A 17,960-nucleotide genomic window follows, 5' to 3' on the forward strand; every position below is an offset into this window, starting at 1 on the left:
CATAGCCTGGAAGCTCTTGAGGCTCTTCATAGGAATTCCCTATGATTCCATGGGTTTGCACCCCGCTGTGCTCTGCTGCCCTTAAGAGTGGGCCTGTAGCAGGACGTATTTATTCTCTTAGCAGTTAGTGGCTAAATCTTTTTCTCAGAAGATAGGAAGCAATATCCTATCTCTCTGGCAGTGTTTCTTTTTTGTTTTGTTGAGAAGTCATGTAACAGAATGGTCAAGTGCATGATTCTGGAACTGGGTTGCCTGAGTTTAAATCCTTATTACCTCTCATTAGAGGTGTTTTCTTGGATGAGTTACTTAACCTTTCTGTTTCAGTTTCCACATCTGTAAAATTGAGTACTAATACTTAACCTCAGAGTTTTGTCATGGTGATTTAAACTGTTTAGAAGAGTGTGTGGCCCCTTATCCTCTTCAAATATCTGTTAAATATTTTTATTGGCGATAGAGGACAGACTTTTTTTTGTTTTCTTAAATAGATTTAAATAGTTTCCCACAGCCAAAATCCTAGTTTCCCAGAATGAGACACAGATATGTTGTTGTTCCCCTAGAGGGGTAGCAGGTGCCTTCCTGGGCCAACGGGAAAATACTTTTTCCTCCTAGCTTCCTACTGCTATTTCCCTACTTCTACACCTCTGTCTCAGTGTTTTACAGGAACCCTGATCAGTCTTCTTGGTTGGCTCAACCTCAGCAGAAGTCAAAGACCAGAGGTTTCACTAAACCTATCATTTTAAAAATAGTGTAGGTTACATTTTTCCTTAGTGGAATTTAGCTAATTGAAACATAAGACAAGCATGAACACTCTGAAAATGTGGCTTTGAATCTTCCCATTTGTTCTCTTTGGCATTGACTTTTGCTTGTCCAGGTTTTGCTAGTGTGGTGGATCTTATTCCCAGAGAGACATGAGTCCTGAGCCAAGGAGTCAGCTTCTGAACCTGGCCAATAATTGGTGTTTTCTCTCCCCGAGTTCTACCAGTGAAATTCATATTTCATCCAAAAATGTGACCATTATAGAGGTTCTAGGAATGCTAGCTACTATGTGTATTTTGACCTTCACTGTACCCCAGACTACACTCATTCTTAAAATGTATTTCTTCTTTTTTCTTTTTTTCTTTTAAGATTTTATTTGAGCATGAGTGAGAGAGTGGAGGAGGGGAGAGGGAGAAGCCAATTCCCTGCAGAGCCCAGGGAGTGTGATGCTGGGCTTGATCCCAGGACTCTGAGATCATAACCTGAGCTGAAGGCAGATGCTTAACTAACTGAGCCACCCAGGCACCCCAAAATGTATTTTTTCTTCAGATATTTGGGTTTCTTACTGTGGTCAGTAATAGCCTTTCTTTTGGTTTATTGTCCCCTGTCGCCCCACTGAAGTTTTTCTAGTGCGTGCTTCAGTGATCTGTGCACTGCCTCTGAACTGGCGTATTGTAGCCTTCAGTTGTACTGAAGCTTTGTTTATGACTTTGACATATTGTGTCTATTATGTATGGAAAAGTAGCAGGATTAATATAAGGAAAAGAGTAACATCTCTTAAAACAGTCAACATGCGAACTCCTCTTCTACATTGGTCAGACCTTCTGTCAACTCATTATCAGTGGAAAAGATAAGGTGTTCTTCAAGCCACCATGAAAGTCAAAACTAGTTTTAAGCCTATCTCTTTGGAAAAAGAGATACATGTTAGGAAATCCTGAATGAGGATTAGTCAATCTAACTGATCCCAGGTTGGCTTTCTTTTCTTTTCCTTTTTTTTTTTAAATTTTTTATTTTTTATAAACATATATTTTTATCCCCAGGGGTACAGGTCTGTGAATCACCAGGTTTACACACTTCACAGCACTCACCAAAGCATATACCCTCCCCAATGTCCATAACCCCACCCCCTTTCTCCCAACCCCCCTCCCCCCAGCAACCCTCCGTTTATTTTGTGAGATTAAGAGTCACTTATGGGGGCGCCTGGGTGGCTCAGTGGGTTGGGTCGCTGCCTTCGGTTCAGGTCATGATCTCAGGGTCCTGGGATCGAGCCCCACATTGGGCTTTCTGCTCAGCCGGTAGCCTGCTTCCCTTCCTCTCTCTCTGCCCACCTCTCTGCCTATTGTGATCTCTCACTGTCAAATAAATAAATAAAATATTTAAAAAAAAAAAAAGAGTCACTTATGGTTTGTCTCCCTCCCAATCCCATCTTGTTTCATTGATTCTTCTCCTTGGCTTTATTTTCTACCACTGGCCAAATCCTGCTTCTAACCTTCCAGTGGTGCACAGCCTTAGACATGCTTCGCTATCACAGAACTTTGTCCCCCAAATGCGTTTGTTACTTCAGGTAGATTTCCTAGGAAAAAATGACACTGGTTCTTGCTCTTTGCCAGCCTTCCTGCCGCAATGGGAATTATGGATGAGGCGGTAGGACTCGCAGTACTCTGTGATCTGTTTCTGGAGGCAGGGACAGGATCACATTTGACAAGTAGACCTGTTAGTACCATGTTCAGGACTCCATAAACCCAAATTTTTAAGTCTATAATGGGATGCCTTGTACCACAAGATGTCCTCAGTCTTGAATTGTCTGAGCTCACTTGGTATATAGAAATTCATACCTGCTCTCTTATATCTAAACAGTTAGGAATAGAGGAGAGTGGTTTCCTTTGGAAAGACACGTTTATAGTTCCATCTCATTCTGGTCTTTGATTAATTATGACCTATAAAAAGGTTACTACTCTAGCAGGAACTTTGAATTTCCTGAATAGATTTCTCTCTGGTTAGTAGGCAGAGAAAGTATCATTGACTTTTTGCATTTTCCTGGGGGTGGCCTGGGTACCGTCTGATAGGTTTGTCATTTGCTGACTTCTCCCGATCTCTGTTCCATGTGATAATGAACAGCAAACTGTGAACTGGAGAGCTGTGTATACACTTAACAGGTGGGTGCCCTGGAAGGCCAGAAAGCCAGTTGCTAGTGAAGCAGACTAATGTTCTTTCTACGAATTGTCCCTAGGAATTGCTTTCATTGAGAAAGAGAGTGGGGGAAGGTAGAACATAGAGGAAGAGCGAGCATTCCTAAACTCAGATTCCTGAATCAACTATGTATAGTTTCATGGGAGGACAAAATAAGGAGCAGCTATCCCAAAGATTTTATCACTTCAGATATCCGAGATCTCTGTCCTAGAAAGTTTCTAGATGGTAAAATAAAGTTTTGACCTTATATATCAAGTCTCACACTGGCCATGCATTTGTCTCTAAAACCAATCTTCTTTAAGTGGTAGGTATCAATTTCACGGACATGTGATGATACTGATTTAGCAGAAAGTACTCTGAACTTAGCGGTGGAAATACCAAGTTAAATCCAAATCTCAACTAGCCTTTCTAACATTATAACTTTGAATTAGACCTTGAACCACAGTTTTCTTTCTTTCTTTCTTTTTTTTTTTTTTAATTTTTATTTATTTGACAGACAGATCACAAGTAGGCAGAGAGGCAGGCGTGGGGGTGGGGGAAGCAGGCTCCCCCACCGAAGCACGCCCCCCGCCGAGCAGAGAGTCCAATGCGGGGCCCAATCCCAGGACCCTGAGATCATGACCTGAGGCAGAGGACCTAACCCACTGAGCCACCCAGGCGCCCCTGAACCACTGTTTCTAAATCAATCTAAGAGGAGAATAAAGTCTTCCTCACAGGAATGTTGTGAGGATTGAATGGAATAATATGTGAAAGCTCCAAGCAAGGAGGACAGGGGGACTAGAAGAAACAGGACTACAGGTTTAGGAAGATCCAGGAACTTGTCAGATGGAAAGAAAACAATGACCACTTTCTCTTGTTTATGTACTCCTCCCTTTGTGTTGCTGTCATCAGGTTGTTATTTAGTTGTGCCACGCAGTGAAGCAACAAGTTTCTCCATGAACAGACTTTGAATTCATGAGGGCTACACCTAGTTCCAGTGTACATGGAGGCAACATGGTCACCAATTTTCCCACCAGGCTTCTTGATCTCAGCACAGTTATGATGTCACTCTCCATTGTGTGTGTTCTTATAGTCCGTTTTTCCCGAAATGCAATGTTTTACCAAAAAATCCTGTACTTTGTACAAAAATGGCTCCCAGCTTGTTAGCACTCTACTTCCAGTTCTCATTAAGTTCTCCAGCTTCAGAATGGCTGGTGAAACAGCTAAGTTGCCGAGATTGTAATGGATTCTTCAGGAGTTTACATATAGGAGATCATAGCTTACATGTATGAAATCCTATTACCAGCAAAGTGTGTGAGTTTCCTATTCCATTATACAAGCACTGTAGTTTTAGAGCTTTTTAAACATTAATTGTAAGAGGAATTCATGTTCATCTACACAATTTGGAACAATTATATCCACAGTACTTATGGATACACACCTCCCCACACAAAAAGTAAGAAAAACTCCCACTTTAATAAGAAAGCATTGTGCTTGGTGTTTTCACATATGTTATTATTATTATACATCATTATACATTATTGTTAGCCCATTCGAAGGGATGTCTTCCTGCCCCTGGTTATTTATTACCCAAATGCCGATCTTGAGTTGAGGCTCTTTGCGTGTAAAGATGTGTGTCACAAGATGCTTTTCTGATCTAGGTTCTATGGCTCTCACCTAACTGGTTGCCATCATTTTATTCTCCCTTTTTGGCCTTCGGTGTACCCAAGTGTTCTGGCGAAATCTCTTTAGAACAAACTCCGTGGGATAGACATAGTCTTATGAGCTCATTGCTGGTAATACCTACTTTTTCTGGGCTGAAGGCTAAATGTGACAGATGGGAAGTGGCAGTCTCTGGTGGCGGGAAAGGCAGGAACCAATGCTTACTATATGACTGTCTCTGTCAGCTGGGGTTGCTGCCAGCTGTCTTGCGTCTGGGGTGAGCTCCCCAGTTCATAGTACTTGAATTCAAGTCCCTTTTGTTAACTTCTGGATTATATCAGTTGGTGCAGTAAACAGGGTTCCTAAACTGCCTGCCCAGTGCACAGAAGAATACAGTCCTCCAGTGTTCTGCCACCCTAAACCATAGTTTGTAAGTGTTGCTTATTGCCTCATGCAGTGTTTTTATATAGTTGCAGTCCCTTTAGATATTCCTATTCTCCATGTGTGGCCATAAACATTGTCTATATTCATAGGGCTCACAAAATTCAGTGGAAGCCTGTGTAATTTGATACATCACACGTTCCCCCTTTTGTTCCTTACCACAGTTGTATCTTCTTTCTTGGTTTTCATTGGTTTGTTCTTACTTGTTTTTTGTTATGGAAAACGTCGAACATCATTTATAATGTTATTTTCCAAAGAGAAATTTCCAGGAGCAAGATCCTAGGGTATAAACCCTTTCAATGGCTCTTGCTCTCTATGTCCTTCTCCAGAGGAGCAGTGTCTTTACGGTGCTTACCAGTATGTCCACAAACCCCTTTAGAAGAGAGGCTTTTAAATGTTTAGTGCAGGAGGACATGTCTTTGTTTCTAGCTAGATCTTTTCTTACTGTGAAGGAAGGACCAAGCAGGGTTTTTAAGCCCCATCAAGAAGTGACTAGCCTTTTCTACTTAAAGCTAACAGGAAGCATCTACTGTGTTTTGGGGCTGTTCACTGCACAGAGCCACCAAATGCTTTTCTTTTCTTTCTTCTTTTTTCTTTTTTTTGGTGAATTGTTTTTACCTTCTCATATCAGATTTGAATGCTCAGTTTGGAGCACTCATCTGTCGTAGTTTTTGCCTGTAGAATGTAGAAACAGCAGGCTTGCTGTACATTCTTAGTGACTTAAAAAAAAAAAGTCCTGGTATGTTTAGAATGACTACATTTCTCTATTTGGTTCCTTTGCTCCTTCAAAAAAATAAAAACATCAAACAAGAGAAAGTCCAGTTGCCAAGAGTGTCTACTTGAACTTTCTGTCAGGACTGTTTATTTAAGGCATCATAAGTTTCCATGGTTTCATGTTATCTCAGGCTATCTTGTGAGTTGATCTTGTGAAATAAACCCTTGTGGTCCCTACTCTGGGCTAACTCTGTGTGTCTTTTTTTTTCTTTTCTTTTCTTTCTTTCCTTTTTTTCTTTTTTTTTTTTTTTACAGTGAACATAAAGATTCTGAAAAGAAACACAAAGAGAAGGAGAAAACCAAACACAAAGATGGAAGTTCAGAAAAGCATAAAGACAAACACAAAGACAGAGACAAGGAAAAACGAAAGGAGGAAAAGGTACAGAATTTTCCAGTGGGGAAGGAAGAGATGGGTGTTGTACTTTTTGTTTTCTTTATCTTTAAAAGCAGGTAATGAAAGTACCTTCACTGCACAGTAAGATCCCACGGCCTTTGAGTGAAAAGTATCTTGTCAGGAAGCTTAAGCATCAGTCTCAGTCTTAAACAACAAAAACCAAAGCCCTTTACCACTGAATTTCACAGGACCAGATCAATCCACATTATTATCTTACTTTAAATGGCAAATGGATAAATTAAAAATCTAGGGTTTCTGGAAATGCCTGTGTTCTTTCACGGGGAAAATTCTGGGTTTGGGAGAAGGTCTAGTGCCATGTTGTCTTCTGTTGAATATGGTCCTTCCTGAGTGAAAGCAGTGATTGCTTTTGTGGCTTTTGGTTCTAGCATAACTAGCATAAGCTTCTCAGAATTTCTAGGCTCATCTGGCTGCAAATAAGGGTTATGGTGTATAGACTTTTAAAAAAAAAAAAATTGTTTTGGGGCACCTGGCTGGCACAGTCCGAAGAACCTGTGTGATTCTTTTTTTTTTTTAAGATTTTATTTATTTGTCAGAGACAGAGAGCACAAGCAGGCAAAGTGACAGGCAGAGGCAGAGAGAGAAGCAGGCTCGGCACTGAGCAAGGAGTCTGATACGGGACTCGATCCCAGGACCCTGAGATCATGACCCGAGCCGAAGGCAGCAGCTTAACTGACTGAGCCACCCACGCGTCCCAGGCCTGTGTGATTCTTGATCTAGGGTCATGCGTTTGAGCCCCCTGTTGGGTGTGGAGATTGCTTACATAAATTTAAAAAAAAATTTTTTTTTTAAAGATTTTATTTTTATTTATTTGACAGAGAGCGAGCGATCATAAGTAGGTAGAGAGGTAGGCGTGGGGGTGGGGTGGGGACAGGCTCCCTCCTGAGCAGAGAGCCCGATGCAGGGCTGGATCCCAGGAGTCTGAGATCCTGATCTGAGCCGAAGGCAGAGGCTTAACCAACTGAGCCACCCAGGCGCCCCAATAAAAACTTAAAAAATTTTTTTTAAATTTAAATAAAAAACAAATAAAAATAAAAAAATTTTTTATTTTAGTTTCTGTTTGGAAAAAAGTAACTTTGGTACTTGGTAAATTCAGGCAATATGAAATAGGGAATGTAATGAAAATGACACCTTCCTTAGGGCACCTGGGTGGCTCAGTTAAGCATCTGACTCTTGATCTCAGCGCAGGTCTTAATCTCAGGGTTGTAAGTTAAAAAAAGAAAAGAAAAGAAAATTACACCTTTCTTTCACCCCCTTGCTCATTGTCCTTTATCTTTCTCTTTCTGGAGGCAGCTACTATACTATTTTTTTTTAATTCTAGAGATACCATATTTGTGTGTGTGCATGTGTGCATACATATGTGTGTGTATCCTTTTGTATGTCTGAAGATTTTTGAAAGACCAAGTGTGTCTGGAAAAGGAGGGGGAATGTGAATTTACTTTGCCTAAATCAGAGAAGGCAGGAAACAGACTGTTGCATTTTGTTTTGTTCTGTTTTTTATTTTCTCTGCACTGCCAAGAACAAATCCTTGAGAGAGAGTATATTTATTGAGGAAGGGGTACCCGCCATCATTTAAAAGTTAAAAAGCTGCCATTTTGAGGGGAAACATTTCTCAGGAAATTGGGTAATTCACCCTGAACTATAAAAAAAACCAGTCTTAGGAAAATGTCAAGACCTTTGCTTTACCTGTTCAGTTTTGCTAATAATAAGAGTGAGTCTGCAATCCAAGATGCTTGAAGAATTGAGGCCAAATGTTCTCAAATAAGAAAGAGGCTTTTTCAAATTTAGTCTCTTCAAGGTACTAATCAGTTACTATTATTTTCAGGTTAGAGCCTCTGGGGATGCAAAAATAAAAAAGGAGAAAGAAAATGGCTTCTCTAGGTAAGACTTTTCTGGTACCTTGGCTGCTCTCTTGGCCAGCTCCTCATGTTGTAGTGTTGTCTGAACCTACCTAAAATGTACTGACCTGGCCACCTCTAGGTTTCCAAGGAGATTGACAGTGAGAGGACTTGTTGTAAGCTAATTTGAGTTCTCTGAAGTGTCATTTAGTGAAATTGACCCCATTTTCCAGAAGGCTGTTTTGAGTGGAGGAGATTAACAGAAAGAAATTTCTAAAAATTCAGATACAATGTACATACCAGAAATTTCACCCTTTAAAACTATACAGTTTATTGGTTTTTAGTGGATTCACAAGGTTGTACAACCTCCCCCTACCCCACTATCTTAATTTCAGAACATTTATATCTCCCCAAAGGAAACATCATATTCAGTCAGTAGTAATTATGGAGTTTCCTGAAAACCCTACTCTGAATTCCTCGTTAGAAATACAGTAGTCCTCCTCCCATCTGCCCTCTGCCCCCGACCTTAATCCACAGTTTTGCTTTCTTTGGTTTTATTTAGCAATGGTCAGCCACGGCCAGGAAGTAGGTGATCCTCATTCTGACATTGTCAGAAGGCCATTAGTACCCTAATGCTATGCCACATTGCCTGTGTCATTCACCTCACTTCATCTTATGACATAGGCATTTATTATATATCATCACAAGAAGGAGGATTAGTACAGTATAATAAGATACTTTAAGAAAGAGATCATGTTCTCATACATTTTATTATAGTGTATTATTATTGTTTTGTTTTTATTATTAATCTCTTGCTGTGCCTAATTTGTAAATTAAACTTTACCGTAAGCATGTATGTATAGGAGTAATTGTGGTGTGTATATATAGGGTTTAGTACTTATCATAGTTTCAGACCTCCACTGGAGGTCTTGGGAATATATTCCCTGCGAAAGGAAGTGGACTGCGGTATTCTAAGGCTCATCTCTAGTTTATAGAACTATGCCTACTTGGTCTACATTTTAAGGATAGATGTAGAGTTGAGTAGAAATATATTATCTCTTTTCAAGAAGAGGAAAATGCATACAATCTGAGGTTGGTTTTTCTGTACTATTTTTGCCATTTCGATTGTTTTCCTCATCTGCCTCAACTACCTAAAAAAAAAAAAAAAATCCAGCTTTAAAAATAAGTTTATGGTCATATATTCTTACTTGCTCCATTGAATGACAGAATGGATTTTTCTAGGAGTTGTTGGAAGGGTTTGCATATTGACTAGAACAAAGTGTTGGGAGGTTTTTCTTCCTTGAAACTCTGACCTTTCAGTTTCATCTGGGAACATTATTGAAAATTCTGCCATCTACTCGGAGTCCCTTGACTGGGAGAAGTAGGTGCCCTCTTCAGGCACGTTTTGTAACTGTTCTAGGAATGTGGAATAATACAATTCAAGAAGCATTAGAGCTGAAAACTATCCTAGGTGTTCTGATTTCTTAGATAAAGTGATTACAGGGTGGCTATTTTCTGCCAAAAGACCACCTAGGACTTTTATAAACTAACACTAAGGTGTGACTAGACTCTCTGGACTTGGTGTGTAGTCCAGGATTCAGTTTCGTACTTCCCATGTTAGAAGATCAGGAACACCGTTTTCCAGGCCATGGCCTCTGTGTTCACCTTGCTGGACTGCTTGCTAGCTTGCATGTTTGTCTTTGTAGACCATCCAGATGCTTTACTGGGTGGAGCACAGTTTTCTGATAAATTGTTTTAGAAGTTCTTGCTTCAGGCCTAGTAACCCTTCCCACATATTGTTAACTTCACCCATGACAGTACTAAGATCTAGCGTTTACTTAACTGGTTGGGTCAGTAGCAGTTTTCTTTCCTTCTGGTGCAAAGCATTCGGAAATGACTCTTGACTATGTTAGTGATTTCCATGGTGAGGGGAAGCAGCTATAGAGATTGGCATTTGAGGAATGTGCAGAAATAAGGAAGAAAAGCTAATCTCTTTAAACATTCAGATTCTGTCAAGCGGAGGGATCCAGTATGCTTGGGGAGTTTGCAGGGTGGTAGCATTGAAACCCCACGAATATCTTGACCCTGGCAGCTAAATCTGGATGTTTCTCCCTGGGACCCCTTAGAGGTGGATGGTTTGTTGGGTGGTGGTCTCTGTACTGAGTTATTTAGCTTCATATATGCTTCTTCTGGCCATCAACAGTGAGAGGTTCTGCCTAGATGTGTTGGGCCAGGGAACATCTCAAGGCTGTGGTGATTGCCGGCGCCATGGGTTTTTGTTTTTGTCCTCCTCCCTCCCCCAAATTGTTCCTTCCTCTTTCTGGTTCAAAATAGTTGTCTAACAGAATCATCTTTTTACATTCAGAAGGCAAAAAGTCTTAACAAAAGTAGAACAAGGCACTCTTCCGTGTATAAAGTAAGTAAACCAAGGGAGGAAGTTGAACAATGACTAGAATTTGGTTTGGAATGGCTTTAGTTTATTCACAGCCTCTTCTCTCATTTAGCACATGCCCTTCTTTTGTTGTAATGTCAGCTTAGTTATTTTCCCATATAACTAAGATTAGTTTTCATTGGAACTTTAAGGTTCAAGTTTGGGAAATAAATTTTTATTCCCTTCCTGTAAAAGCTATATTCAGCTTTTGGAGTACTAGAATAACCAGTTTGGGTCATTGCAGGATTTGGATACATAGTAGATCTGTCCTGCAAGGTGAGGGAACAATTTAAGTTTGTTCCTGTTGTTGTTTGGGTCATGCTGGCAAAGGCAGCTAAGATGCAATAGAAAAGAATACTGACTTAGATTCTGATCCCAGAACTTGATATTGCCTGTTCATCTGTAAAGTGAGGACAGTGCTGCCTGCGTCACAGGGTTGTAGTGAGATACTAAGTGAAAACAAGTGCTTACAGGAAACCTTTACAACATATACAAATTCATGTTGTTAATCCTTACATTAGCTACTTCTCATCGAGGTGATTTGTTCCTACTGATTATTTAACATAATGTAGACATTCTCAGACTTACTAGTTTTTTTTTTTTTCTTTAGTCCACCACGAATTAAAGATGAACCTGAAGATGATGGCTATTTTGCTCCTCCTAAAGAGGATATAAAGCCATTAAAGAGACCTCGAGAAGAGGATGAGTGAGTATTTTTTTATTCTTTATTTTTTGAAAACAAAAAGCATTTGTTTAAAGGAGAAATGTGATATAGGTCTCTCCAGTCACAGAAAAACTATTAATTGACTTTAGTCATTTAGAATTTAGACTGGGCAACTTATTTATCTTTGATATTTATCTTTGAATTATGAGATGCAGGATTTGCTAAGCAAATAAGTAGTGTATCTATGGAAAATACATATTTTTATTATTTTTTCATATTAAAAAGGTAATGCTTGTTTAGTATATGAATTTCAAATAATACAGAATTGATAAAGAATATTTAAATTACTTAAGTTGCCCTTAATTTATTATTTCCTGCCACAGATAATTTTTCACTGTTAAAGCAATTTTCCCTAGGATCTGTACCTGTCAGTGAATTCTAAGTGATGTTTCAGTGTATAGTTAATAAAATTGCTCTTAAAACAGTTATTTGAGGCTTATGTGTACCTCTTTCTTAGATTCCGTGAGGTTAAGTTCCATTCCTTATGTTCAGTCTTTTATAGCTTATTATGCTTCAGGAATCTACAGAGGATTTGTGGTACAAAGTGGACAGAAAGGGAGGAGAGAAATACTTGGTGAACTCATTTGTATTCATTTAGAATGTATATAGTATTTCTTTCCTCTCCTTTCCAGCCAGATACTGCCTTGTGGTAGCCATTGTTGCCCTGGGCATTTGGTGTCTGTTTCCATAGGTAGCCCTTCACTCCCTTCTCTTTCAGGCCTATGTGTAGTATAAATTGTTTTGTTCTGTGTAGGACTGTAACTGTTGGTCCTTGGTCAGGCCTTCTTTCTTCATTACTGTTCTGACTGTAGAATGTCCAGCTAAGAATTACACCTGCATTGAAAGCCTCCAAGAGGAGTTTAGAGGTCCTAATGCTGTTGGTGAGAACTACCATGTCAAAGTTGTGTTAATTGCATATTCATGTTCCCCTTTGTAGTGCTGATTATAAACCTAAGAAAATTAAAACAGAAGATATCAAGAAGGAGAAGAAACGAAAACTGGAGGAAGAAGAGGTTAGTAAAAGAAACTGTGGCCCTTGGAGGCTTGGGTTTGGAGTAGGGAGTTTTTCATAAAACAACTTTTGAATGCAGATGAATTTTAGGGAATGTATTGGTCTGTGGTAGAGGAAACACTGAGAAAAACTCATATATGTGTAATGGTGGCCGTGGTACTGTGAGTTTTAAGATCTCTCTTAGCCTTTCAAGGTGTGTGCCCGTAGTGCTGCTGCCAGCTGATGTTTTTGGAGAAACTGCACTATCTTCATCCATGCAGAGGGAGTGTTAACAAATCATACTTAGGCTTTCGATCTCAAAGAGTTTTCCTTAAGATTGTTTTTTAGCACTCTCATACCTAACCTTGCTCATCACTTACTCGGGGTAACTTTGTGTGTTTACAGGCCTTTAATTGGGTGCCCCTTGCACATATGATGAAACCCAAGCTCTTTACCACAGCTCCTCCCTATCTGACCCCTGCATCTGGTGCCTGCTTTCATCTTTTTTGCCTCTTCTCTAATTTAGCTGGTTCCAGCCACACTGGCCTCCTTTGTTTCTTTTCCACACTAGATTCTTTTGTGCTTCAGAGCTTGATGGAGCACATGCTGTTCCCTGTCTGGAACACACATGGTCTTCCTCCCTCCTTCTCCGGCCTTATCACCTTCCTTAAAATCTCAGCTCAACTTAATTACTTAGGCTTGTGGCCAATTTAAAAATACTTTAATATGGTTCCTTTTGACACTTCTTGTTTCTTGTACTAAAGAGTTGTTAGCAAGTAATTCAAGAGAGGGATGTCAGAAGTTCACAGGAGTCTTAATCTTACACTCTCCTAAGAGAAGGGGTTGAGTGAGTTCTTAGCTCTTACACTGCATTTGTGGTTAGCCGCAGTCATGGGCAGAATGGATTCACAAGTATTAAGTCAGTTGCTTATGGAAGTATGAGCAGTAAAGATAGTGATAGTAGGGGAGCAGTGAGTTTTAAGAGTGTAATCTATTGTAGTAGTAAGAATGATAATAAAAATAAAAATAAAATGTAATAGATGCTTACAATGAGCCAAACACTATTAATGCTTTATATGAAGCATTTCAATTTAATCTTTACAATAGACATTATGAGGTAAATATTGCTACTATCGATTCTCTGAGGTATAGAGGCTGAGATCATTTGCCCGAAGTCACACAGCTGCTCAGTAGTTAAGTAAGGATTTGATCCCATGCACTCTGTTTCCAGAACCAGTGCACTAACCACCATGTTAGTCTGTCTCCGGTGTGACTTTGCTGATTCTTTAAAGCAGAAATTAAGAAGCGCCTTTAATGAAATCACATTAAGAATATTAACAAAGGGGTCCCTGGGTGGCACAGTCAGTTGAGTGTCTGCCTTCAGCTCAGGTTATGACCCCAGGGTCCTGCGATCAAGCCCCATGTTGGCCTCCCTGCTCAGCAGGGAGCCTGCTTCTCCTTCTCTCTCTGCTATTCCCCCTGCTTGTGCTTTCTCACTCTATTAAATAAATAAAATCTTAAAAAAAATATTAATGAGTAGATGAGCCATAGAGAGATGATCAGGTGCTAGGTTTAGAGAACTGTGGTTTTTCTAACAACAGGTCTGCTTTTGTCTGTCAGGTTTCTGAGCACCAACTCAAGGAGTGAAGAGTCAAATGTTGAGGGATTATGGCAGTCACTGCACTTTTATGTAGATGATCAGTATAGACTAGTTGGTGAAGAAGTGTAAAACTTTAGCCTTCCATGCTTTCTATATTGCCTTTAGGCCTTCGTTGAGTTGTTGAATAATAACCTTTCTGTGAATTTGGAAGGAGTTAGTAATAACTATTTTAAACCATTTGGAAAAAAGGACACTTGAGGGATGCCTGAGTGGCTCAGTTGGTTGGATGACTGCCTTCTGCTCAGGTCATGATCCCAGCGTCCCAGGATTGAGTCCCGCATCGGGCTCCCAGCTCCATGGGGAGTCTGCTTCTCCCTCTGACCATCTCCTCGTTCATGTTCCCTCTCAGTGTCTCTCTCTCTCAAATAAATAAATAAAATCTTAAAAAACAAACAAACAAACAAACAAAAAAACCACTTGACTTTTTTTTTTTTTAATCTTTTCAGTAGCCTTCTCCCTGCAGGGGGAAAAAAATGCAGGTTGAAAGACTTAGAATTAATACACAGTCTTCTTATGGCTGGGACCCCAGATGGCACAAACAGTCCTAAAACCTCATTCACTGGTTGTGGTTTTTTTCATTTCTGGGAATTGTTCTGAAGTTTCTCAGCGACTGATTATCCCATTTTGAGGCTTGAAAACATAAAGTGTAGCCAGTAGTTTCCTGATGGGACCATCTGTATGCCTGTTCAGAAGCTGTTCAGAGAATGTCTTTAACTGAAAATCAGTTCCCTTTCCTGTGCTGTGTTTCAGGCAAAATAGTAAACATTATCCGAATTAATATGATCCTCTAGTACTTCTCCCCAAAATACTTACATATTGTAGTTCTCTATCCCTATTTTAAAATATGTCTAGTGTTTGTAGCTTTCCCTTCCTTCTGTCCCAAAGATCATTTGCTTTAAAATCCGGAGTTTATCTTGATTGCTATCCTATCATGTAGTCCTAGAATGATTTTATATTCCAGTCATTCCCATGAGACACGCTGTGATTTTTCTGGTAAACCTGGGCTCTCATCATGGTCAGTAGCAACTATATGACCTTGAATAGGTGAACAAACTTCCATTCCAGAGTTTTCCTTGATTATAACTGGGTATGTCAAGTCAAATGGTCTGTAAAGGTCTTTCAAGCTCTGCCATTCTGTAATTGATTTTAAGGTGACTCAAAACTGCTTTTCAGGGGCGCCTGGGTGGCTCAGTGGGTTGGGCCGCTGCCTTCGGCTCAGGTCATGATCTCAGGGTCCTGGGATCGAGTCCCGCATTGGGCTCTCTGCTCAGCAGGGAGCCTGCTTCCCTCTCTCTCTCTCTGCCTGCCTCTCTGCCTACTTGTGATTTCTCTCTGTCAAATAAATAAATAAATAAATAATCTTAAAACACACACACACACACACAAAAAAAAACTGCTTTTCATAGCTATATAAAACTCGTTGAATAAAGATCTTAGATAGATAAGACAAAGGAAAATATTCTTTTAAAGAGTTTAGATCCTGTGGAGCAGGACCCCACTTGTCAAATTGCACATTTTTGTCTGGATGTTTGTGTTTTGAGACTTATTTCCTGTTGTTACCAAATTATATTTGTTTATATTTGTGCCACAGTGACAGCTCATGTGAGGTCATAGTTCAAAGAAGAGCTGTAGAGAAATCCTTTCATAGGAATTGGTTATTATTTTAGAACCCCTTAACACTTGTTTACTGCTTCCTGACTTTGTGTATGCAAGCAACCAGGGATAAGGTGGTGTTCTCCCACAGCCCCTCTCAGATTCAATCAGGAATTTCCTTTCAAGTTACATATTATTTAAATACAGTATCTCCTATTCCTATTATTGGATGGTGTTTGAGGAGGATTTTGAAGATGGTGTTTGAAGATGAGTAGAATTTGAAAACAGGTGGGGATAATAACTGGGATGACTCTCCGTGGCAGTGCTTTCCCAAGCATTCCTCTGAGGGTAAAAAAAATATAGAATTTCCCAGGCTCTTGCCATGCAAAATGAGTGTTTTTAACTACTTTGTCAGGTAATCATTTGTCAGGGAGTTTGGGGAAATACTGCCCTAGAGAAAGAGACCAATAAATTTTCACTCTATCAAATTTGAGAGCATTAGATTTTAAGAACTCCAGTTTTAATATTCTGTGATTCCAGTTTTACTTCTTAATGGTTCTTCAAAACTACTTTTAAAATGTGGTTGGTACTTACTTAAGTGCTTTCTTACCATGTTTCTTTGTAGGATGGTAAATTGAAAAAACCCAAGAATAAAGATAAAGATAAAGATAAAAAAGTTCCTGAACCAGATAGCAAGAAAAAGAAGCCGAAGAAAGAAGAGGAGCAGAAGTGGAAATGGTAACATTGCAGCACTGGATTACAATGTCAGCTCTCGGATTCCACAGCCTAATTAAGCAAGAGTGTTACTAAAATTTAATAGCCTGATGTTTGGAGGAGGAGGGAAGTACTTAAAAAAAAACTCCAAATATCAACATTCTGAAATAAGTTTTCCAGATCCTAGTGAGAAGGCTAACTAGCTTTCAGCTTATTGAATCTAAAAACGAGGTTCCACCCTGTTGAACAGAATGAACTATGAAAGTAGACTGTGTGTAGGGATTTGGCATATGAAGAAAGTTGCATTTAAAATGATAGGAACAACAGTAGCCGAACTATGGAAAGAACCTAGATGTCCATCAGTGGATGAATGGATAAAGAAGATGTGGGGGTGTGTGTGTATGTGTCTGTGTCATTATATATATATATATATATATATATATATATATATATATATGAATGATGGAATACTATGCAGCCGTCAACCACACCCCTGCCTGCAAATTCCTGCCATTTGCAACGATGTGGATGGAACTAGATGGTATTTTGCTAAGTGAAATAAGTCATTCAGGGAAGGGCAGTTTTCATACAATTGCTCTGGTATGAGGAATTTGAGAGGCAGGGCAGGGGGTCTAGGTGAGTAGGGAGGGAGCAAATGAAACAAGATGGGACCAGGGAGAGAGACAAACCATAAGAGACTCTTAATCTCAGGAAACACACTGAGGGTTGCTGGGGGGTTGGGGTTGCACGGGATGGCTGGGTTATGGACATTGGGGAGGGCATGTGCTATGGTGAGTGCTATGAATTGTGTAAGACTGCTAATTCATTGACCTGGACCCCTGAAGCAAATAATACATTATATTTTAATAAAAAAATAAAATGGGAGGGACACAATTTTTAAAATGATAGGGAAAAGATGGAGTATTTTATAAATCATGTTCAGGAAACTACCTATTCATTAAAAAAAACAAACAAACAAAAAAAACCAAAAACCTCCACAAGAAAATCTCGATAAATATTTTTAAATTGTAGAGTAATGAAGATCTCTTGAGGAAGGACATACCACCAGAGCCATAAGGAAAAGGTTTACAACATTGGTAAATCAAAATTAAAATGTTGTTAATAAAAAAAAAAAGAAATTAAAATGTTGTATATGGCAAACAAACTCATGCCATTAAAAGGACAAACCATAAGTGACTCTTAATCTCACAAAACAAACTGAGGGTTGCTGGGGGGAGGGGGGTTGGGCGAAGGGGGGTGGGGTTATGGACATTGGGGAGGGTATGTGCTTTGGTGAGTGCTGTGAAGTGTGTAAACCTGGCGATTCACAGACCTGTACCCCTCGGGATAAAAATATATGTTTATTAAAAAATAAAAAATTAATTTAAAAGGGGGGGGAATATTTACACTACAAAGGGCTAAGATTCTTAATGTGAAAAAGCTCTTTTTAAAATGAAGGAGGGGCGCCTGGGTGGCTCAGTGGGTTAAGCCGCTGCCTTCGGCTCAGGTCATGATCTCGGGGTCCTGGGATTGAGTCCCGCATTGGGCTCTCTGCTCAGCGGGGAGCCTGCTTCCCTCTCTCTCTCTGCCTGCCTCTCCATCTACTTGTGATTTCTGTCAAATAAATAAATAAAATCTTTAAAAAAAATAAATAAATAAAATAAAATGAAGGAAACAGTCTTACAAAAGTGATCAGTAAACATCTTAAAATATGGGCAAAGAAAAATTCCAAGAAAATGATGAATGATGAATCTTTTTGAATGATGAATCTCTAATTAGGAAACATTAATGAGTA

General features: G+C 39.5%; 1 protein-coding gene across 1 annotated transcript in view; it reads left to right on the forward strand.

Moving 5' to 3' along the window:
• TOP1 (DNA topoisomerase I) overlaps positions 1 to 17,960 on the forward strand; it is a 97,740-nt gene that overhangs the window by 42,714 nt on the left and 37,066 nt on the right. The window contains exons 4-8 of the mRNA XM_004746432.3: positions 6,058 to 6,181; positions 8,040 to 8,095; positions 11,094 to 11,189; positions 12,145 to 12,220; positions 16,077 to 16,189. Of these exons, the coding sequence (XP_004746489.1) occupies positions 6,058 to 6,181; positions 8,040 to 8,095; positions 11,094 to 11,189; positions 12,145 to 12,220; positions 16,077 to 16,189 (465 nt within the window). The remainder of the gene's footprint in view (positions 1 to 6,057; positions 6,182 to 8,039; positions 8,096 to 11,093; positions 11,190 to 12,144; positions 12,221 to 16,076; positions 16,190 to 17,960) is intronic.

This window comes from Mustela putorius, unplaced genomic scaffold (assembly GCF_011764305.1).
Source record: "Mustela putorius furo isolate JIRA1106 unplaced genomic scaffold, ASM1176430v1.1 tig00000743_pilon_pilon_pilon, whole genome shotgun sequence".
Classification (NCBI taxonomy): Eukaryota; Metazoa; Chordata; class Mammalia; order Carnivora; family Mustelidae; genus Mustela; species Mustela putorius.